This window comes from Heptranchias perlo, chromosome 29, assembly GCF_035084215.1.
Source record: "Heptranchias perlo isolate sHepPer1 chromosome 29, sHepPer1.hap1, whole genome shotgun sequence".
Taxonomy (NCBI): Eukaryota; Metazoa; Chordata; class Chondrichthyes; order Hexanchiformes; family Hexanchidae; genus Heptranchias; species Heptranchias perlo.
In genome coordinates this window covers 2,403,175-2,427,340 of record NC_090353.1, presented here as the reverse complement: position 1 = coordinate 2,427,340, position 24,166 = coordinate 2,403,175, and the positions used below count along the sequence as shown (strand labels likewise).

Below are 24,166 nucleotides of genomic sequence, written 5' to 3'. Positions count from 1 at the left end.
GGAGGGGGTGGGGGGAGGGAGATGGCCGGAGGCAGTGGGGATAAGGGGTTGGAGGAGCAGGGTGGGATTAGGGGCTGGTAAGAAGGGGTGGGGAGGATGTGGGGTGAGGTAGGGTGGGAGGGTGTGGTGGTGGGGGGTGTGGGAGGGTGTGGTGGTGGGGGGGTGTGGGAGGGTGTGGTGAGGGGGGTGTGGTGGGGGGGGGGTGGGAGGGTGTGGTGGGGGGGGGGTGGGAGGGTGTGGTGGGGGGGGGGTGGGAGGGTGTGGTGGGGGGGGGGTGGGAGGGTGTGGTGGGGGGGGGGTGGGAGGGTGTGGTGGGGGGGGGTGGGAGGGTGTGGTGGGGGGGGGTGGGAGGTGTGGTGGGGGGGGGTGGGAGGGTGTGGTGGGGGGGGGGGTGGGAGGGTGTGGTGGGGGGGGTGGGAGGGGGTGGGGGAGAGGTAGAGGGGGGTGGGAGGGTGTGGTGGGGGGGGGTGGGAGGTGTGGTGGGGGGGTGGGGGGGTGTGGTGGGGGGGAGAGGTAGTGGGGGGGTGGGAGGGGGTGGGGGAGAGGTAGTGGGGGTGGGGAGAGGTAGGGTGGTGGGTGGGGGTAGGGTGGTGGGAGGGTGTGGGGGGGGTAGGGTGGTGGGAGGGTGTGGGGGGGGGTAGGGGTGGTGGAGGGTGGGGGGGGGGGAAGGGTGTGGGGGGGGTAGGGTGGTGGGAGGGTGGGGGGGGAGGGTGTGTGGGGGGGGTAGGGTGGTGGGAGGGTGTGGGGGGGGGGGTAGGGTGGTGGAGGGTGGGGGGGGGTAGGGTGGTGGGAGGGTGTGGGGGGGGGAGGGTGGTGGTGAGGGTGGGGGGGGGTATGGTGTCGATTGGCAGCTGGGGGGCAGGAGTGAAGACACTGGTCTCGCCTGCAGGTAGAGGCAAGACCTATTATCTTATTTGATGAACAATTCTGTGGCCAGAGGTTATATTCTGCTGCCTGTGCTTAGCTTATCAATCTACAGCCAGCAGAGGGCCTGTGCTAATTTGACTCCATGACTCACTGTAAGAAAGGATCATCTGTTTTCACAGTTCAGTGTATGGGGAGAGGTAGCTTATTATTTTTATATATTGAGCATCGCAAAGTTTGGTAAATTGCAGTAAATCCATCGTTTTATACTGAATACTGTTCATTGACCTATTGTATTATGTAAGTAGTCTGTGGGTTTATAATCTGACCATCGATCTGGTACAGTGTACATTCAGTCTGCCTACCAAATGCATGTGGTACATTCCAGCAACTGGTGGACAGTGCCAGCAGTTCTCCATCCGACTGCTGGGTTTCACCATTATTTTTACCCAGATACTGGGTAGGTAATGGCGCACTTCGGATCATAGAGGACGCCAGAGCCACTTATGGGACTGGTTAGTGATGCTGAACCCAAGTAGAATATTTACCATAAAACCCAATCACGCAGTCGCCCTCTTTTATTTAGTAAATAAACCTTAGCACAATCGTAGCTCTACACGTGAGCAGGTTCAGTACAGTATTGTTAACTCAAGATCTGCAGTGGATACAGGGCACGACTCCGAGCCCCAGGCAGTGAGGGAATGTAACGGCGACCGATAGTTATTGTGGTGCAAGCTGATCCCTTAAGGGATGGAGAATTCTGGAACCATAGAAGTTAAGTGCAGAGGAGGAGGCTATTCGGGCCCTCATGTCTCTGCTGGAAAACACGTGAAAACACCAGAATCAAACCAAGGTTAACTGCTCGGAAGGCAGTGATGCCACCATCACAGAATAATGATGGATCACTTCACTTTTTTTCCTGTTTTGTGCAGCAGACACTGTATTCCTTTTCTAAAAATAACTGATGTGCTCAGAGCAGTTTAGAACAATCAAAAAGACACAAAATCTGGTGCGGGAGGAGCTCCTTGTCAGGCAGCCCCTCCGATTATCAACATTCACAAAACTCCATAAAAATTTCCTTCTTACTCTCCTCTTCCTTTTCTTCTCGCTCTGCCCCTCATTTTACTTCTTGCTCTCCACTTCCTCTTCCTTCTTGAGGTCTTTTGTCTTGTTTCCCTTCCCTTTAATGTTCTTCTAGTTCCTCTGTTCAGTTTTTACCTTTCTCTCCTGCACCCCTTCATTATGCTGCCTTCTCATTCATGGTCTCAGTCAGTCTCTCTCTCTCTCCCTCTCACCTCCCTCCCACCTCCCCCCCTCCCACCTCCCCCCCTCCCACCTCCCCCCCCTCCCACCTCCCTCCCTCCGCCTTTCCCACCCTCCCTCCCTCCTCCCCTCCCGCTCCCCCCTCCCCCGCTCCCACTCTCCTCCCCCTCCCCCCCCCCGCCCCGCTCCCACTCTCCCTCCTTCCCTCTCCCACTCTCCCTCTCTCTCTCTCTCTCTCTCCCCCGCTCCCCCCTCCCTCTCACACTCTCCCTCCCTCTCACACTCTCCCTCCCTCTCACACTCTTCCTCACTCCTTCTCTCACTCTCTCTCCCACCCCCCTTTCTCTCATGCATGCAGCGATATGGTGCAGAGCAGAGGGAACATGCCGTTGAAGAACCCCAACAGGTGGGCAGTGTGGTGCCTCATGAAGGGACGGGGAGCAGATCATTGGTGGACCACAGGTTCTGACACTGAGAAATAAATAAAACTAATAAAGCCAAACTAACATTGTGGAAAGAAAGGTTAGCAAAGCCAATTATTAAAAATGCTAGCTCATGTGCAGATTGCAGCCGATTTTAAACTGGCAGCATGAGCACAGCAGAGCTGCTGATATCTGGAATTGTTATGTTTGTGACTTCAACAGCCACAAAGTAAAAAAGATTTTCAAATTACTGAACAGAAGGAAATGTTCTTACTCCTCCCACTTCCTGAAGTAAGTCCTCAAACAATTGAAATGTGTCCATTGTGCAGAACTGAAGTGTTGTGAGCTCTGTCCAATTGGAGTCCATCCGTTTTTCGTTACTCGTTTGTGCTCCCGTGTAGATGCTCAATGGGGCTCTTTCAGCAGATTAAACTCACTAGGTGGCCACCGAAATGACTGGAGCTGCGTATGGTACTGTGAAACTGATCTCAATCCCTTTTGCAATCAGTAAATCAAGAAAGAAAAGAAACACTTGTCAGCAGGCCCTTGGATTGGGATCACAGCTCCAGGACTGGCCGGTACATCTATAGATTTAGAGTCTGTTGCAGCTAGAAACACTTCTTCAGTGTTGGGCAGTCCCATTCAGCATCAGCCTTGAGAACATTGGTCACTGTGCCACCTCTCTCCAACAACCAGCCTTGTAGTTCCAGTCTCCCAGGATTGTATCAAGGACTCCTGTCAAGGGAAAGAATCATCTGATGCTCCGTACCCTTCTGGTGTCTTGTGGAATTAGATTGCTGAGTGGGATGTTCGGGGAGACCTGTGAAGGGAAGTTCATGTTGGTTCTGGCTGTAAATTATCTTGAAAGACAAAGGATTCTCTCATTTGGTCTATCTTCATTTGAAGCAAGAGATATCTTCCCCCGAGGGGGCTATGTAATTTGTGGGATTTCTGTATTGTTCTCCTTTGTACTGTTCTCACTGTTACTCTCATTGCTTGTGTGTGTTCAGTACTGGATAATAGGGATGCCTTGGAGGTGTTCACACTAATGACTAAGTTAGCTGCTGATACTGAGATTGGTGTAGAGATTGGTACCGAGCACAAGGCTGTAGTTAACCGTTGGAAATAATTAAACTGTGAAACCGCCTACTCTCTCTACAGACCCAATGGATGAAGACGATGTGTTGGTGGTTGAGCCACTGACCAGCTCCACTTTGCCGGTTAGTGAGGAGGTGAATATCACGTCCAGCGACAGTGAGGTGGAGATCATCAACGTTGTAGATGATGAAAGGTGAGGTGACGGAGCAGCCTATCTCCCCATTGATCGGGATACCGCAGGTTAGATGTGGGTAATGCTGGGGCGGGTGGGATTAGGCAGGGTTGAGCTGTAGAAGTGGTCGGGGTATAGTGCGGTGAGTAGCAGAGTGCACTCCTGGGTCATACTATAGATCAGTGGCCTGTTGGAATCAGTTCCCTTTCCTGACGTTGGTTGTTTTATTGATGTTAGAGCCACAGTCGGTTGCCGTGTTAAAACGAGTCTATGGGGTGAGCAATGGGAACTATCCGATTATAAGGTTCTCCATCCTCCGTCATCACTCTAATTCTGCTCACAATCTGTGCAGGCCCTCGGTGTCAGGAACATGGATCGGCCGCACTGTGAAGAAACCATCAGGCTCCAGGCTCCAGGCTCCTCCTGGTCACCAGACAACCTCTGCTGAGGTCGTAGACCTTACACTCGATGATAACGGTAAAGATTTGACTTGTTTTTTTGTGTACTGCTCTCATGTGTTTAGACTTTTTAAGCCTCTCTTCCATCCCTTCTCTCAGGCAGACAACCTCCTTCAAACTCACTCCCAGCCCTGACTGCCCATTGGGGTGCTGTTAATTATACCCGTGAGGAAGCCCCTGGCCTCTGTTGGCATCCCCAGGAGTTTGGTAGAGAAGCTATACGTTTAGTATTGGCTGCTTCAGGAAGCAGTTGCAGGCATTCCTATCTGTCTGCTCCCTGAAGACGCAATGTGCTGGTTATAGAGTCGTTCACTGTGGCCCCATCGTAGAACTTGCTTTCAATGATATGTTTTTGAGTTGCATTATTTTCTTTGCTTTCACTGAGAAAGAAAGAACTTGCATTTATATAGCACCTTTCATGAGCTCAGGGTGTTCCAAAGCGCTTTACAGCCAATGAAGTACTTTTTGAAGTGTAGTCACTGTTGTAACGTAAGAAATGTGGCAGCCAATTTGCGCACAGCAAGATCCCACAAACAGCACTGTGATGACGACCAGATAATCTGTTTTAGTGATGTTGTTTGAGGGATAAATAGTGGCCTGGACACCGGGGAGAACTCCCCACTCTTCTTCAAATAGTGACCGTGGGTTCTTTTACATCCCCCTGAGAGGGGCAGATGGGGCCTCAGTTTAAAGTCTTATCTGAAACTGGTACTGGAACTGGGTCAGCCTGGATGATGAGCTCAAATCTCTGGAGTGGGTCTTGAACCCACAACCTTCTGACTCAGAGGCAAGAGTGAGACCCACGGCTGACACGAAGAACATATTGCCTCCGTCGCTAACGAATGGGCTGGAGTTTGACTTATTTTCCCTTTGTAACCCATTGAGCTATTTGTTCCTGTTTCTAGCTGTGATATGAATAAAGTGCATGTTGGGGACCTGTTGGGTATGATATTGATCCAGAATGCACTCATGAACAGTTTCAGCATTGCTAACCACCGTTGCTTCATTATATAAAAACTGTCTGCTTGGGGTTGAAAGATGTGTGCTGTGAGGGGAGCGTCATGTGGAATCCTGCAAGAATAGCCAGGGCTGGATAAGTGGGCCTGGATTTTAACATCGAGCCAGGAAGAGAGCAGGGGGAATGTTTATTGGATACGAAACTCAGAAGTAAAGTTGATGGGTTGGAATATTCGATCGTGACCTAATTGAAGGATAAAAATGTTGCTTCCGAGTTTGGCGCCCAGCAGCCAGCCTGATTGTCAGGCGGGAAAGCCTGCAGAAGCAGGCCACAGCCAAGGATCGGAGGGAAGGGAAGGAGAGAGAGATCGTGGGGGAGGATTGGGGGTGGGGTGGGAGGAGGAAGATCAGGGGGGTAGGAAGGAGAGAGAGATCATGGGTCAGGGGGGGCTGGGAGGTTTGATTGAGGGGGGGGGGGAGAGGTGTTCGGTTCTGGAGAAGAGTTGATGATTGGAGGCGGGCGGGGGGGGTCTCGGACATCGGGGGGTGATCTCTGACATCAGGGGGGGGTCGGCCGTTCGCAGGGGTCCGATCATGGCAGGTGAGCTTTTTGGTCCTGGATAAAACACTCTTGCTCCTCCGGGCCCACAAGCAGTGCAATAAAGGCCTTCACTCACCTGATCAACCGGCCCTTCCTGCCTCCTTTTCACTGGCCCCGGTAATGACCCCCCCCTCCTCGCAGCATCTAATTGCATCCATGTTCAACCCGGAAACGGCCGCTTTGGAACCGGGTTGAGGTCCCGCTCCAAAAGGTGTGATTTTCACCTCTCACCCGCCCCAACCCACCCGTTCTTGTGGGTTAAAATTCCCCCCTTGATCATTCTTACCAGGCCAGTGGACTTTGTTTACTTGATGACTTCAATAATCCATTTTCTAAAAATGTATTTTGGGCAGTATTCAGATGTGCTAGTTCACACTTCATTCTGTCTCTTACGACTTTTGTGACAGATACAGTGACTGTACTGGGTGATCTCCCTCCTGACGACTCTCTCAGTAGTCCTGAAATCGTGCAGTCAGATTTGATGAAAGGTACAGCATCGGGAGTTTCACTGTCTGTTAACATCGCTGCAACAAACTTACCATGTGCATCCTTCAGTACCACCGCTGCTTGTACGTCTACAGTCACCTCAGCAGCTTCTCACATGGTGTCAGGTAGAGTATTGAGTTTCTAACAATTCATCTCATCCTTTAGTCCTGGTGCTATACCCTGTACCACAGCACCAAGCAGCATAAGAAATAGGAGCAGGAGTGGGCCATACGGCCCCTTGAGCCTGCTCCGCCATTCAATCAGATCATGGCCGATACCTTCGACCTCAACTCCACTTTCCCGCCCGATCCCCATATCCCTTGATTCTCCTAGAGCCCAAAAATCCATTGATCTCAGCCTTGAATATACTCAATGACTCAACATCCACAGCCCTTTGGGTAGAGAATTCTAAAGATTCACAACCCTCTGAGTGAAGAAATTTTTCTTCATCTCGGTCCTAAATGGCCGACCCCTTATCCTTAGACTATGCCCCCTAGCTCTAGCCTCTCCAGCCAGGGGAAACAGCCTCTCAGCATCTACCCTGTCAAACCCCCTCATAATCTTATATGTTTCAATGAGATCACCTCTCATTCTTCTAAACTCCAGAGAGTATAGGCCCATTCGACTCAATCCAGCACCCATCCAGACCTGGTGTTGAACCCTGTACTAATGCACCAAGCGGTACCCATCCAGTCCTGGACCAGTGGTTACTGTTGGCTCTGTCTCTCACTATTTTTTATATTTCCCTGTTTGAGTGGTTTCACATCATACCCAGTTAGCATGAAGCTGAGCTGTTGCCAGTGCTGTTTCCGACTGACCGTTCAGATTCCTAGTGGCACTACACAAAAAGCAAATGCTCAGACAGATGGAGGAAATGATGAGTCTACCTGATGTTTAGATGCACTCCTTCACCAGTCGAGTTAGTTTCGTTTCAGAGGGAGCTGTGTTAAGTCTATAGGACGGTTCCTTTTTCTTTTACTCGTGCAAGGGATTTTAATCTCTCCACAGGCTTCCAGTAGTCAGAGCTTCAGATACATAATGGGTCCCAGTCAAATATGGGGCTACCAGTGAAAGTCACCAGAACACAGAAAAACTGCCTCCAACCACTCGATCAAAATATTCTAATGTTTAAAAATACTGACGAGGTGGTGAGACAGCTGGCAAATTCATTATAATATTAATACTGTTCGTGTATGTGTTTTAATGTAACTGCTTAATATAATTGGGTGATTTCAGTCCCTTACTGCCTGTCCATATGGCCCTGTTTAAAACTCTGAGATGCTGTCATGTGGGCACTTGATGGAGGAAGAGTTTCAAACACTTTGTGTTCACTTCTGGGACCTAGGTTTGGAATGGTGGGATGAAAGTGCACTTAGGGGGAAGCTGGATAAACACATGCGGGAGAAAGGAATAGAAGGATATGGTGATAGGGTTAGATGAAGTAGGGAGGGAGGAGGCTCATGTGGAGCATAAATACTGGCATGGTCCTATTGGGCCGAATGGCCAATTTCTGTGCTGCACATTCTGTGTAATTCTATGTAAAGTCTCCTATGTCTTGTCCCTATATAAAATGGGTTTTGGTCAGTTCCAGCACACAATTGCCCACAGTTTGGCACTAAGTTGGGAATTGTACTTGGACTCCAAGAATGGCTGGTTTGGGATTGAAAATGTTCCACTGGTGCAGCAGAAGATGTTTTGTTGGGCACTGCAGGAGGGGCCGTTGCTCTGCATCTGACCATTTCAGTACCTGAATAGGAAATGTTTGGAGCGTGACTCCAGGATGGTTTGTTGCCTCCCTGGTGCCAGGGTCATGGATGTCACTGAGCAGCTTCAGGGCATTCTCAAGGGGGAGGGTGAGCAGGCAGAGGTCGTGGTCCACATTGGGACCAACGACATAGGTAGGAAGGGAGATGAGGTCCTGCATCAAGAATTTAGGGAGCTAGGTAGCAGATTAAAGAGCAGGACCTCAAAGGTTGTAATCTCTGGATTACTCCCAGTGCCACGGGCTAGTGAGTATAGAAATAGGAGGATAGAACAGATGAATGCGTGGCTAAAGAGTTGGTGCAGGAGGGAGGGTTTCAGTTTCCTGGATCACTGGGCCTGCTTCTGGGGAAGGTGGGACTTGTACAAGTCGGACGGGTTGCATCTGAACCAGAGCGGGACAAATATCCTTGCGGGGAGGTTTGCTAGCACTGTTGGGGGGGGTTTAAACTAACTTGGCAGGGGGATGGGATACAGAGTGGAGCTACAATAGGGGGTGATGTGCAGCCAAATATAGAGAAAAAAACAAGTCAGCTTGGAAGACAGGGCAAATATGTAAGAGCAAGGCTGGATGGCATCTATTTTAATGCAAGGAGTCTTGCGAATAAGGTGGATGAACTGAAGGTGTTGATAAACACATGGGAGTATGACATTGTTGCTGTCACAGAGACATGGTTGAGGGAGGGGCAAGACTGGCAGCTCAATATTCCGGGGTACAGAATCTTCAGGCGAGACAGAGGGGGAGGTATAAGAGGAGGGGGGGTCGCAATATTAATTAAAGAATCAATTACTGCCATAAGGAGGGATGATATATTAGCAGGTTCCTCAAATGAGGCCATATGGGTGGAGCTTAAAAACAAAAAGGGGGCTAGCACTTTGATGGGAGTGTACTATAGGCCCCCAAACAGTCAGGGGGAGATAGAGGAACTGATATGTAGGCAAATCTCAGAAAATTGTGCAAATAATAGGGTCATAATAGTGGGGGATTTCAACTTCCCCAATATTAACTGGGATACTCAGAGTGTAAAAGGCTTAGAGGGTACAAAATTCTTAACATGCATCCAGGAGAGCTTTTTGAGCCAGCATGTAGAAAGTCCTACAAGAGAGGGGGCGGTACTGGACCTAATTCTAGGGAATGAGTCCGGCCAAGTGGAAGAAGTGCTAGTAGGTGAGCACTTTGGTGAGAGTGACCATAATTCGGTGAGATTTAAGGTGGTCATGGAAAAGGACAGGGAGGGGCCGGAAATAAAGGTTCTAAATTGGGGGAAGGCCAATTTTAATAGGATAAGGCAGGATCTGGCCAAAATGGACTGGGATCAGCTGCTTGTAGGAAAATCCGCATCGGAGCAATGGGAGTCTTTCAGAAGGGAGATTGAGACCATACAATGGCAACATGTTCCCGTAAAGGTCAAGGGTGGTTCCAAGAACTCCAGGGAACCTTGGATGTCAGGGGATATACGAGAATGGATTAGGAAAAAAAGGAGGGCTTTTGGCAGATACAAAAGGCTAAGGACGGAGGAAGCCCTAGAGGAGTACAAAAAGTGCAGGGGGATACTTAAAAAAGAAATTAGGAGATCAAGGAGGGGCCATGAAAAAACTCTGGCGAGCAAAATAAAGGAAAATCCTAAGATGTTTTATAAGTATATTAAGGGTAAGAGGATAACTAGGGAAAAAATAGGGCCCATTAGGGACAAAAATGGCAATCTGTGTGTGGAGCCGGAAGATGTAGGAGGGGTTCTAAATGAATTTTTTGCATCTGTTTTCACTATGGAGAAGGACGACGTAGACAGAGAAATACGACAGGGGGACTGTGATATACTCGAACATATTAACATCGAGCGGGAGGAGGTATTGGCGGTTTTAGCAGGCCTAAAAATGGATAAATCCCCAGGCCCGGACGAAATGTATCCCAGGCTACTGTGTGAGGCAAAGGAGGAGATTGCGGGGGCTCTAACACATATATTCAGAACCTCTCTGGCCACAGGGGATGTGCCAGAGGACTGGAGAACCGCTAATGTAGTACCATTATTCAAGAAGGGGAGTAGGGAAAAACTGGGGAACTACAGGCCAGTGAGCCTAACATCAGTGGTAGGAAAATTATTGGAAAAAATTCTGAAGGACAAAATTAGTCTCCACTTGGAGAAGCAAGGATTAATCAGGGATAGTCAACATGGCTTTGTCAAGGGAAGATCATGTCTGACTAATTTGATTGAATTTTTTGAGGGGGTGACTAGGCGTGTGGATGAGGGTAACGCAGTGGATGTGGTATACATGGATTTCAGTGAGGCCTTCGATAAAGTCCCGCACAGGAGACTGGTCAAGAAGGTACGAGCCCATGGAGTCCAGGGTGCCTTGGCACTTTGGATACAAAACTGGCTTAGTGGCAGAAGGCAGAGGGTGATGGTCGAAGGTTGTTTTTGTGACTGGAAGCCTGTGGCCAGTGGGGTACCACAGGGATCTGTGCTGGGGCCCTTGCTGTTTGTGGTCTACATTAACGACTTGGATATGAATGTAAAAGGTATGATCAGTAAGTTCGCTGATGATACAAAAATTGGTAGGGTGGTAAATAGCGAGGAGGATATCCTCAGTCTGCAGGACGATATAGATGGGTTGGTCAGATGGGCGGAACAGTGGCAAATGGAATTTAACCCGGAAAAGTGCGAGGTGATGCACTTTGGAGGGACTAACAAGGCAAGGGACTACACAATGAATGGGAGGACCCTAGACAAGACAGAGGGTCAGAGGGATCTTGGTGTGCAAGTTCACAGATCCCTGAAGGCGGCGGAACTGGTAGATAAGGTGGTAAAGAAGGCATATGGGATACTTGCCTTTATTAGCCGAGGCATAGAATCTAAGAGCAAGGAGGTTATGATGGAGCTGTATAAAACACTGGTTAGGCCACAGCTGGAGTACTGTGTGCAGTTCTGGTCGCCACACTACAGGAAGGATGTGATCACTTTGGAGAGGGTGCAGAGGAGATTCACCAGGATGTTACCAGGGCTGGAGCGCTTCAGCTATGAAGAGAGACTGGGAAGATTGGGTTTGTTTTCCTTGGAGCAGAGGAGGCTGAGGGGGGACATGATTGAGATGTACAAAATTATGAGGGGCACAGATAGGATGGATACTAAGGAGCTTTTTCCCTTCGTTGAGGGTTCTATAACAAGGGGACATAGATTCAAGGTAAAAGGCGGGAGGTTTCGAGGGGATTTGAGAAAGAACTTTTTCACCCAGAGGGTGGTTGGAGTCTGGAACTCACTGCCTGAAAGGGTTGTGGAGGCAGGAACCCTCACAACATTCAAGAAGCATTTGGATGAGCACTTGAAATGCCATAGCATACAAGGCTACGGACCAAATGCTGGAATATGGGATTAGATTAGACTGGGCTTGATGGCCGGCGCGGACACGATGGGCCGAAGGGCCTCTATCCGTGCTGTATAACTCTATGACTATGACTCTATGACTCAGTGCAGAGGAAGCGTAGCATTACATCTAATGGGCTGCAGCTCCCCTGGGAGAGCTTCTACCCGACGCTGGTATTCTTTTCCTCAATAATCATTACAATCTGGGTTAATGCCACCCCAAACCAGTTTAAATAAGATTTTTTAAGCCAGCGGAGAAGGAACTTTGCTCCCATCATTTTGCTTTGGATTTAACACAAGAAAATACCATGTTAACTCATTCCACTGTCAAGCTTCTCGTCAAAATTCCAATAAACTCTCAGGCAAGGGGAGCCACAGTCAGTTGAGCAGGAAAATTACTTTCACCTTTATAGTTAGTTGACTGCTGCATTTAAAGGCTAGTGCAATGTTGGCCTTTATCTCAAGGGGGCTGGAATACAAAGGGGAGGAAGTGATGTTACAGCTGTACAGAGCTCTGGTTAGACCCCATCTGGAGACTGCATTCAGTTCAGGGCACCGCACCTCAGGAAGGATATTTTGGCCTTGGAGGGGGCGCAGCGCAGATTCACCAGAATGGTACCGGGCTAAAAGGGTTAAATTATGAGGACAGGTTCCATAAACTTGGTTCGTATTCCCTTGAGTTTAGGAGATTGAGGGGTGACCTGATCAAGGTGTTTAAAATGATAAAGGATTCAATAGGGTAGATAGAGAGAAACTATTTCCTCTGGTGGGGGAATCCAGAACAAGGGGGCATAATCTTAAAATTCGAGCCAGGCCGTTCAGAAGTAAAATCAAGAAGCATTTTTTCACACAGCGGGTAGTGGAAATCTGGAACTTTCTCCCCCAAAAGGCTGTTGAGGCTGGGGGTCAATTGAAAATTTCAAGACTGAGATGGATAGATTTTTGTTAGGCAAGGGTATTAAGGAATATGGAGCTACAGCAGGTAAATGGATTTGAGGTATAGATCAGCCATGATCTCATTGAGTGGTCATGATGTGGAGATGCCGGTGATGGACTGGGGTTGACAATTGTAAACAATTTTACAACACCAAGTTATAGTCCAGCAATTTAATTTTAAATTCACAAGCTTTCGGAGGCTACCTCCTTCCTCAGGTGAACGATGTGGAACAGACTGGAGGGTGGAACAGACTGGAGGGGCTGAATGGCCTCCTCTTGTTCCTATCTCTGCAGCTGATCAGGTCTGTGTCATTGCAGATCACTGGACCTGCAGTGTGAGCATTGGGGACAGGAGGACACCGGCAGCAAACACAGAATCTGCTCACTGATCCCCATCCCACTTTGTTGGTCAGGGGAATGGCTAAATATCGTTAAGTAAATTTCATTTACAAAAGTGAAGAGGCTGATTTGTCTGAAGTAAGAGTTTGAAACTCTCTGTGACCCTTTCTGCTCTCTCCCATTGGCCCTTGACATGGGGGCAGTCTCTTTCCTTTCTCTATGTGCTGTATTAATTGGTGGTTGTTTTACAGGGGAGACGGCTATCACCTCAGGCAGTACCAGCCCAATGTCACCACCCTGCCAACACCACAGGGCATCGAAATACGCTGCCTGCTGTTCCCAGCGCTGTAGATGCAGTTCGACCAGGCTGGGATCTCAGCGGCCCCGTCCTGCCCACTTGTACTTCCAGCAGTATCACATGGGCCAGGGCCAGTACCAAGCCCAGTATTCCCAGCCTCACCACCTCCATTCCCACACCCAATTCCTCAACCATCAGACCCATCAATCCTGGACCCACCAGCCTCATCCGCACTTCCCACCGCCAGAGTTCCAGCACCTTCATCAGGGAAGTTCACAGTCTGCGCACAGCAGTGCCAGCTCGCGAGTAGGGGTGACCTCGGCCAGCCAGGAGAATCAGGTAAACCTCTGTCCTAGGCCAGTAAGAGTGGACGGCCAATTGTCCAGAGCTGGGGTGTGTTTTCACAGAATGAACCTGAGAAGCTGTGAATGATGTGACTCCTGAACATTATTCCCTCATCCACTGATTTGAGATAATTTCATTAGAGCAGATCTTCCAACTGTATCTAAATCTTCAGAAATGTGTTTCCATTTGGAAGCGAGTTGTTTAAAGTACCGGGCAGCCCAGTAACTGAAACTTCTCATCACCACTCATCTACAGGATGTTCACTTATCCTAAATCGTGCTTAAAGCGGAACCATCTATTGTGTCTAGCCCTTTAACTGGAGAGAGCCTCATTAGCTGTAATTCGTGACATCCCTGAGCCACTGACTCCAGTCACAGTGCAAGAGTCTAACAGAACATAACCTCGGCTTTAATTCCTGCTCCTGAGCCATTTGTTTATTTATTGGGGCGTGGACGTGCACATGTCACCCCTGCCCAAGGGGGGTGGATATGGGGGTGTGTACGTGCAGTGGATATGGGGGTGTGTACGTGTGGTGGGTACGGGGGTGTGTACGTGCGGTGGGTACGGGGGTATGTGTACAGGGGTGGGTACGGGGGGTGTGTACGTGGGTGGGTACGGGGGGTGTGTACGTGGGTGGGTATGGGGGTGTGTACGTGGGTGGGTACGGGGGGTGTGTACGTGGGTGGGTACGGGGGGTGTGTACGTGGGTGGGTACGGGGGGTGTGTACATGGGTGGGTATGGGGGTGTGTATGTATCACCCCTGCCCTGTCTGAGTGAGGGATGGACGTATTGCTTAGTTTCTTGAAATGCTGTTCATTTGCAGATTTATTTTGAGAGTATGATGTTGATGTAAATCTAATACTTTTATCTTGTAACGCCTCTACTGATTGTTTTCTTTACCGGTAACTTTAGGCCTCTTCTTGTGATCTCACTAACACTGTCGAGGATGCTGATGGGAGTGAAACTGCCCAGAAGAGCAGTCCCCAGGCACCATCTTGGCACCCCCACAATTCCCAGGAGATGGAAGTGAATGGAAACCAGTCTGGATCAGCCCAGCCCAGCGCCACACAGACTCCGCCCGTTTTGTCGCCCACACTTTGGCACTCTCACGGTTCTCCCCCAAATGAGGGTAATGGCAGCCAATCTGGCTCGGACCAGCACAGCACAGTTCAGTCGCCCACCTGCGCCGCTTCAGCAGCTTGGCAGCAGTCCAGTGTCCACCCGAGTGAGATTCGGAGAAGCCAATCAGGTGCAGTTCAAACCCAGAGTCGACAAGGACATAATGCACCTCACCAGTCTCCCAGTCACCCGTCTGTTTCCACAGGGTGTATGTATAACATTCCTCTTTTTGTTTCTCACAGGTCTATTCAATCAGGAATGTTGAACTTGCAGGGTTTTACTTAAAAGAATTGTGGAATGTTAGAGCACAGAAACAGGCCATTCTGCCCATCCAGTCTGCACTGGACAGCCACCTAGTCTCCCACTCCCACTCATTCCACATACTCTTTAATATCCCACCCACTCTAATCCCACTCTCCTGCTCACTCCCCATACCCTTTAATATCCCACCTAGTCGACCACTCTCCCACTTATTCCCCATACTCTTTAATATTCTAACGATCTAATTCCCTTTTAATATAATTGATGGACTCTGCTTCAACAATAGTTTATGAAAAAAAAAATCCAAATTCTAACCACCTTCTGAAGACATTTTTCTAACCCTACCTTTTAATTTTTGCAGTTTCCTTACGGTTCTGTCCCCTCCCTTACAGTTTCACTGATCTGTGGAATCAACCGATCACTATTTGTCTTTCATAACCTTGAAGAACTTTATCAAGTCACCTCTTAACCTTCTCACCTCCAGTGAAAAGCCCCAACTTCCCAAGTCTCTCGCCATAACTGTAACCCCCCCCAATGCCTGGTACCATTCCAGTGAATCCAGTGAAACAATTCCCATTGTTTTTATATCCTTCCTATCATGCTGTGCCCAAAGCTGCACAAATTACTCCAACTGGGGCCTGACAAAGGCCCTGTACAAGTTCAACATTACTTCCTTGGTTTTGTTTTCTCAGTATAAAACCAGGGATTCAGTTTGTGGCCTCATCTCCTCATGCTGCCACCTTTAACGATTTGGAGGAGGGGACCGAGTGCAACATATCAAAATTTGCAGATGATACAAAGATGGGAGGGAAAGTAGAGAGTGAGGAGGACATAAAAAACCTGCAAGGGGATAGAGACAGGCTGGGTGAGTGGGCGGAGATTTGGCAGATGCAATATAATATTGGAAAATGTGAGATTATGCACTTTGGCAGGAAAAATCAGAGAGCAAGTTATTTTCTTAATGGCGAGAGACTGGAAAGTACTGCAGTACAAAGGGATCTGGGGGTCCTAGTGCAAGAAAATCAAAAAGTTGGTATGCAGGTGCAGCAGGTGATCAAGAAAGCCAACGGAATGTTGGCTTTTATTGCTAGGGGGATAGAATATAAAAACAGGGAGGTATTGCTGCAGTTATATAAGGTATTGGTGAGACCGCACCTGGAATACTGCATATAGTTTTAGTGTCCACACTTAAGAAAAGACATACTTGCTCTCGAGGCAGTACAAAGAAGGTTCACTCGGTTAATCCCAGGGATGAGGGGGTGGACATATGAGGAGAGGTTGAGTAGATTGGGACTCTACTCATTGGAGTTCAGAAGAATGAGAGGCGATCTTATAAGATTGTGAAGGGGCTTGATCGGGTGGATGCGGTAAGGATGTTCCCAAAGATGGGTGAAACTAGAACTAGGGGGCATAATCTTAGAATAAGGGGCTGCTCTTTCAAAACTGAGATGAGGAGAAACTTCTTCACTCAGAGAGTGGTAGGTCTGTGGAATTTGCTGCCCCAGGAAGCTGTGGAAGCTACATCACTAGATAAATTTAAAACAGAAATAGACAGTTTTCTAGAAGTAAAGGGAATTAGGGGTTATGGGGAGCGGGCAGGAAATTGGACATGAAGCTGAGTTCGGATCGGTCAAGGCCCTGTAGGGGGCGGAGAGGGCCCAGGGGCTGAGTGGCCGGGTCCTGCTCCTACTTCTTGTGTTCTTTAGATTTGTGGTTGGGATCAGATCAGCCATGATCTTATTGAATGGCGGAGCAGGCTCAAGGGGCCGATTGGCCTACTCCTGCTCCTATTTCTTATGTTCTTATGTTCTTAATGCCCTCTGTATCTGCAAACCAAGGTCCTTCTGAGCATATTCTTTTTAAAATCTCACAATTTCAGGTGTGTTTCTTTCCCTATTCTTGCTTCCAAAATGTATTATTTCTCATTTTTCTACATTGAAGTGCATCTGCTATCCATGTAGCCATTCTGCTAGCTTATCTATGTCCCCCTTTAGTTCTTCACAATCATCGTAACAAGTTGCAATACCAGTTGGATATGGATTGTATGGATTATTAACAAGCATTTGATACGATGTAATTTGGTGTCATCCGTAAATTCCAATATTATTGCCTTAATTCCCAAGTCCAGATTGTTCCTGTAAATCTGCAAAACACTGACCTCTTTGGAACACAACTCACCACATCTTTTCAGACCAACACCTCCTTGTACCCTGACCTTCTGCATCCTGCCCTATCCCTGTGGCCCCATTCCCCTCAATCCCATGTGCTTTTATTTTTGCAGTAAGTCCTTTATGTGGCACCTCATCAAATGCTTCTTGAGAATCCTTATAAACCACATCTACTGCATTTCCTTTTTCTATTCTCCCTTATTTCGTCAAAGAATACTATACAGTTGGACAGGCTTTACAGTCTTACAGAAATCTGCTAACTGGCCCGATTAACTGACGTTTCTCAGTAATTCCACCCTGTATCGTAGCTGAATTATGATTAACTGACCTATCATTACCTTGCTTATCCCCAACTTGTTTTTTTTTGAAGAGGGGAGTCACATTTGAGGCTCTCCAGTACTCTGGATCATGTTTCTTTTCCACAGAATTTGGGAAAATTATAGTCTGCTATTTCTACCCTAGATTAGCTCAGGACCCTCGGATGTAAACTGTCAGCTCCCTGTGATTTCTCTACCTAACTCCGTTAGTCCCATCTCTCATTGAACAATAACCCCCACTAGCAGGTGGTTCTAAAATCCCAATATCCTCCACATCTGTGAAAACTGAGACTGTCCTTATTGAGTATCTCTGCCATTCCTTCCCTCTCTACTACAGGCTCTCCCCCTTGAGTCATAGAGTTATACAGCACGGATAGAGGCCCTTCGGCCCATCGTGTCCGCGCCGGCCATCAAGCCCAGTCTACTCTAATCCCATATTCCAGCATTTGGTCCGTAGCCTTGTATGCTATGGCATTTCAAGTGCTCATCCAAATGCTTCTTGAATGTTGTGAGGGTTCCTGCCTCCACAACCCTTTCAGGCAGTGAGTTCCAGACTCCAACCACCCTCTGGGTGAAAAAGTTCTTTCTCAAATCCCCTCTAAACCTCCCGCCTTTTACCTTGAATCTATGTCCCCTTGTTATAGAACCCTCAACGAAGGGAAAAAGCTCCTTAGTATCCATCCTATCTGTGCCCCTCATAATTTTGTACACCTCAATCATGTCCCGCCTCAGCCTCCTCTGCTCCAAGGAAAACAAACCCAATCTTCCCAGTCTCTCTTCATAGCTGAAGTGCTCCAGCCCTGGTAACATCCTGGTGAATCTCCTCTGCACCCTCTCCAAAGCGATCACATCCTTCCTGTAGTGTGGCGACCAGAACTGCACACAGTACTCCAGCTGTGGCCTAACCAGTGTTTTATACAGCTCCATCATAACCTCCTTGCTCTTATATTCTATGCCTCAGCTAATAAAGGCAAGTATCCCATATGCCTTCTTTACCACCTTATCTACCTGTTCCGCCGCCTTCAGGGATCTGTGAACTTGCACACCAAGATCCCTCTGACCCTCTGTCTTGCCTAGGGTCCTCCCATTCATTGTGTATTCCCTTGCCTTTGTTAGTCCCTCCAAAGTGCATCACCTCGCACTTTTCCGGGTTAAATTCCATTTGCCACTGTTCCGCCCATCTGACCAACCCATCTATATCATCCTGCAGACTGAGGCTATCCTCCTCGCTATTTACCACCCTACCAATTTTTGTATCATCAGCGAACTTACTGATCATACCTTTTACATTCATATCCAAGTCATTAATGTAGACCACAATCTTATTGCTTCAGAAAGTCTTTTTATTGCCATTTGTTTTTTTTGGCATGTTCTCTCATATTCCCTCTAAGCCTTTCTAATCTCCCTTTTAGTTGCTTTTCTTTCTATAATATATTAAGATCAGTACATATGTCACGCACCCCATATTAGAGGTAAACGTTTATGGGATTCCCGATGTTAAAATGCCCTAAGTTGGCTGTCACCATTCCTTGTCATGCCATAGGTATCCCTGCATTGTAAGGTAACCAATTAGCTGTCATGGTTCCTGTCACACAGCAGGTCCAGCTCTACCTCTACTGAGTGGAGCTTCGGAGCTTGGATTGAGATAATTTCCGAGCCCATTCTCCAATTTTGTGGGTATCAACGCCTCAATTTTAAAATTCTCATCCTCATTTTCAAATCCCTCCATGGCCTCGCCCCTCCCTATCTCTGTAACCCTCCTGCAGCCCTACAATCCTCCGAGAACTCTGCGTTCCTCCAATTCTGGCCTCTTGTGAATCCCCCCACTTCGTTTGCCCCTTCAGCCGTCTAGGCCCTAAGCTCTGGAATTCCCTCCCGAAACCCCTTCACCTCTCCATCTCTCTCCTCCTTAAAACCTACCTCTTTGACCAAGCATTTGGTCACGTGTCCTAATGTCTCCTTCTTCGGCTCGTGTCAATTATTGTTTGATTATGCTCCTGTGAAGTGCCTTGGGACTTTTTATACGTTAAAGGTGCTATATAAATCCAAGTTGTTGTTTATTTAATTGATTTTCTCCACCGGTCACCTGTTGTTAAATTAAAATTTGTTTTCCTGGACTTCTTCCCATGAGGCCCGCTCCCAGAATTCAGCTTCGCCTCACCACCTGATTCCTCCCCACCCAAAGTCCCTCCAGGCAGACTCTTGGTCCTCACCTCTATGAGGTCGCTTTGCTTCCCCACCTCACCCCGGGTCTGATTTTTCTATGCCCCTTGGGCCTCCCATCCTCCCTGTCGTAAGCCACTGTTCTGTCCTGCTGGCTGCAAATCGAGGCAGCACTTGCCTCTTTAATGGCCTTTCCCACCACCGAAGCAGTTTCTTTGCCATTGAACTGTAATTTTAAAGTCCAATATTTCCTTCAATTGTGGCCTCTTTCCCTCCCCTCCCTGGACTACAGAGACACATCGGGGACAGAGAGAAATTAGGGGAGATACAGATATATCAGGTCAAATGGAAACAGAGATTGGGGGACAGATACAGAGAGATAGGGGAGAGAGAGAGATCAGGTCATAGAATCATAGAAAATTTATGGCACAGAAGGAGGCCATTCGGCCCATCGTGTCCGCGCCGGCTGAGAAACGAGCCACCCGGCCTAATCCCACTTCCATGCATTTGGTCCGTAGCCCTGCAGGTCACGGCTCTTCAGGTGCACATCCAGGTATTTTTTAAATGAGTTGAGGGTTTCTGCCTCTACCGCCCTCTCAGGCAGTGAGTTCCAGACCCCCACCACCCTCTGGGTGAAAAAATGTTTCCTCATTTCTGCTCTAATCCTTCTATCAATCACTTTAAATCCATGCCCCCTGGTTATTGACCCCTCCACTAAGGGAAATAGGTCCTTCCTATCCACTCTATCTAGGCCCCTCATAATTTTATACACCTCAATCAAATCACCCCTCAGCCTCCTCTGTTCCAAGGAAAACAACCCCAGCCTATCCAATCTGTCATCATAGCTAACATTCTCCAGTCCTGGCAACATCCTTGTAAATCTCCTCTGTACCCTCTCTAGTGCAATTACATCCTTCCTGTAATGTGGTGACCAGAACTGTACGCAGTACTCAAGCTATTGCCTAACTAGTGTTTTATACAGTTCCAGCATAACATCACAGCTTTTACATTCTATGCCTCGGCTAAGGAAAGCATTCCGGGACTTGATGGTTTGACTTACAGGGAGAGGTTAGACAGACTGGGACTTTATTCCCTGGAGAGTAGGAGGTTAAGGGGTGATCTTATAGAAGTCTATAAAATAATGAGGGGCATAGATAAGGTCGATAGTCAAAATCTTTTCCCAAAGGTAGGGGAGTCTATAACGAGGGGGCACAGATTTAAGGTGAGAGGGGAGAGATACAAAAGGATCCAGAGGGGCAATTTTTTCACTCAAAGGGTGGTGAGTGTCTGGAACGAGCTGCCAGAGGCAGTAGTAGAGGCGGGTACAATTTTGTCTTTTAAAAAGCATTTGGACAGTTACATGGGTAAGATGGGTATCGAGGGATATGGGCCAAGTGCAGGCAATTGGGACTAGCTTAGTGGTATAAACTGGGCGACATGGACATGTTGGGCCGAAGGGCCTGTTTCCATGTTGTAACTTCTATGATTCTATTCCCATATGCCTTCTTAACCATCTTATCTACCTGTCCTGCTACCTTCAGGGATCTGTGGACATGCACTCCAAGCTCCCTCACTTCCTCTACACCTCTCAGTATCCTCCCATTTATTGTGTATTCCCTTGCCTTGTTTGCCCTCCCCAAATGCATTACCTCACACTTCTCCGGATTGAATTCCATTTGCCACTTTTCTGCCCATCTGACCAGTCCATTGATATCTTCCTGCAGTCTACAGCTTTCCTCCTCACTATCAACCACACGGCCTATCTTTGTGTCATCCGCAAATTTCTTAATCAAGCCCCCTACGTTTAAGTCCAAATCGTTAATATATACCACAAAAGCAAAGGACACCCGTTGACCATTACCCTTTCCTTCCGGCCACTGAGCCAATTTTGGATCCAATTTGCCACATTCCCTTAGAATTTACTTTTTTGACCAGTCTGCCATACTGCGACCTTGTCAAAAGCCTTGCTAAAATCCATGTACACTACATCAATTGCGCTACCCTCATCGATCTTCCTTGTCACCTCCTTGAATAATTCAATCAAGTTAGTCAGACACGACCTCCCTTTAACAAATCCATGCTGACTGTCCTTGATTAATCCGTGCCTTTCTAAGTGACAGTTTATCCTGTCCCTCAGAATTGATTCCAATAATTTACCCACCACCGAGGTTAGGCTGACTGGCCTGTAATTACTCGGTCTATCCCTCGCTCCCTTTTTAAACAACGGTACAACGTTAGCAGTCCTCCAATCCTCCGGCACTATACCTGTATCCAGTGAAGTTTGGAAAATGATTGTTAAAGCCTCTGCTATTTCCTCCCTGGCTTCTTTTAACAGCCTAGGTTACAGATACACTTCATCCGGCCCTGGAGATTTATCCACTTTCAAAGATGCTAATCCCCTTAATACTTCCTCTCTTGCTATGTTTATCCCATCCAATATTTCACACTCCTCCTCCTTAACTTCAATCCCAGTATGATCCCTCTCCTTTGTGAAGACAAAATTAGTCTCCACTTGGAGAAGCAAGGATTAATCAGGGATAGTCAACATGGCTTTGTCAAGGGAAGATCATGTCTGACTAATTTGATTGAATTTTTTGAGGGGGTGACTCGGCGTGTGGATGAGGGTAACGCAGTGGATGTGGTATACATGGATTTCAGTAAGGCCTTCGATAAAGTCCCGCACAGGAGACTGGTCAAGAAGGTACGAGCCCATGGAATCCAGGGTGCCTTGGCACTTTGGATACAAAACTGGCTTAGTGGCAGAAGGCAGAGGGTGATGGTCGAAGGTTGTTTTTGTGACTGGAAGCCTGTGGCCAGTGGGGTACCACAGGGATCGGTGCTGGGTGCATTGCTGTTTGTGGTCTACATTAATGACTTGGATATGAATGTAAAAGGTATGATCAGTAAGTTCGCTGATGATACAAAAATTGGTAGGGTGGTAAATAGCGAGGAGGATAGCCTCAGTCTGCAGGACGATATAGATGGGTTGGTCAGATGGGCGGAACAGTGGCAAATGGAATTTAACCCGGAAAAGTGCGAGGTGATGCACTTTGGAGGGACTAACAAGGCAAGGGAATACACAATGAATGGGAGGACCCTAGGCAAGACAGAGGGTCAGAGGGATCTTGGTGTGCAAGTTCACAGATCCCTGAAGGCGGCGGAACAGGTAGATAAGGTGGTAAAGAAGGCATATGGGATACTTGCCTTTATTAGCCGAGGCATAGAATATAAGAGCAAGGAGGTTATGATGGAGCTGTATAAAACACTGGTTAGGCCACAGCTGGAGTACTGTGTGCAGTTCTGGTCGCCACACTACAGGAAGGATGTGATCGCTTTGGAGAGGGTGCAGAGGAGATTCACCAGGGTGTTACCAGGGCTGGAGCGCTTCAGCTATGAAGAGAGACTGGGAAGATTGGGTTTGTTTTCCTTGGAGCAGAGGAGGCTGAGGGGGGACATGATTGAGGTGTACAAAATTATGAGGGGCACAGATAGGATGGATACTAAGGAGCTTTTTCCCTTCGTTGAGGGTTCTATAACAAGGGGACATAGATTCAAGGTAAAAGGCGGGAGGTTTAGAGGGGATTTGAGAAAGAACTTTTTCACCCAGAGGGTGGTTGGAGTCTGGAACTCACTGCCTGAAAGGGTTGTGGAGGCAGGAACCCTCACAACATTCAAGAAGCATTTGGATGAGCACTTGAAATGCCATAGCATACAAGGCTACGGACCAAATGCTGGAATATGGGATTAGAGTAGACAGGGCTGATGGCCGGCGCGGACACGATGGGCCGAAGGGCCTCTATCCGTGCTGTATGACTCTATGACTCTATGACTCTCGATGCAAAGTATTCATTAAGAACCATATCCACATCATCCACCTCCACACACAGGTTACCTTTTTGGTCTCTAATAGGCCCTACTCTTTCCTTAGTTATCCTCTTGTATTTATAAAACATCTTGGGTTTTCTTTGATTTTACCTGCTAATATTTTTTCATGCCGTCTCTTTGCTTTCCTAATTTCCTTTTTGCTGCACTTTGTATACTCCTCTAAGCTTTCCATAGTATTGAGTTCCCGGTGTCTATCGTAGGCTTTCTTTTTCTGCCTTATCTTACCCTGAAAGGTCAGAGAGACGAGTATCAGTGGAGAAAGAGAGCGAGAAATCTGCAGCACATCAGAAATCACAGGTAAAGAGAGAGACTCTGGGTGAGAAGCTAGAGAGAGGAGAGAGATCTGTGGGGCACAGGTAAAGATCACCAGAGAAATACGAAGGAAAAAGGAAAAGATTTGTATTTCTGTCACGGGATAGAAAGAAATCAGGCAGATAGACATTAGAAGGACAAAGTAGTAGACCTAAAAAGAGTGCCCTCTCTTTGCTTTCCTAATTTCCTTTTTAGGATGTCAGTAGAGAGACGGCAGAGATCAGTGGCACGTACAGACATCATGATGGACACACATGAGCTGAGACGGACGGGGATGCAAGAGACAGAGGGATCACAGGCACAGAAGCGAGGCAGACAAAAATCATGGGGAGAGGACCTGCCATGAAAGCCATGGGCCAGCTAGTATTTCTCACAATTTTCCTGGTTTTCATTCTTACTATTTACCCTTGAAGCACTACATTTATTTTAGTTTCACAGTTGATCTAATTTCCCTATTCATCCATAGAACCCCAGCCTTCGATACAATCCATTTTCTCCTTACTGCAATATACTTGATTCATACCCTTTCCATCTCCTATTTAAATAGTTCCCATTGTTAGGAACATAGGAACAGGAGGAGG

At 47.9% G+C, this 24,166-nt stretch overlaps 1 protein-coding gene across 2 annotated transcripts in view; it reads left to right on the top strand.

Annotated features, from left to right (window-relative positions):
* LOC137299325 (E3 ubiquitin-protein ligase arkadia-A-like) overlaps nucleotides 1-24,166 on the top strand; it is a 102,322-nt gene that overhangs the window by 38,754 nt on the left and 39,402 nt on the right. Inside the window, exons 4-8 of one of the 2 annotated variants that reach the window (XM_067967974.1) lie at nucleotides 3,711-3,840; nucleotides 4,172-4,296; nucleotides 6,243-6,446; nucleotides 12,968-13,353; nucleotides 14,273-14,609. In XM_067967974.1, coding sequence (XP_067824075.1) covers nucleotides 3,711-3,840; nucleotides 4,172-4,296; nucleotides 6,243-6,446; nucleotides 12,968-13,353; nucleotides 14,273-14,609 — 1,182 coding nt within the window. Of the gene's footprint in view, nucleotides 1-3,710; nucleotides 3,841-4,171; nucleotides 4,297-6,242; nucleotides 6,447-12,967; nucleotides 13,354-14,272; nucleotides 14,688-24,166 lie in introns of both variants that reach the window. The other variant, XM_067967972.1, reaches the window with a different exon arrangement.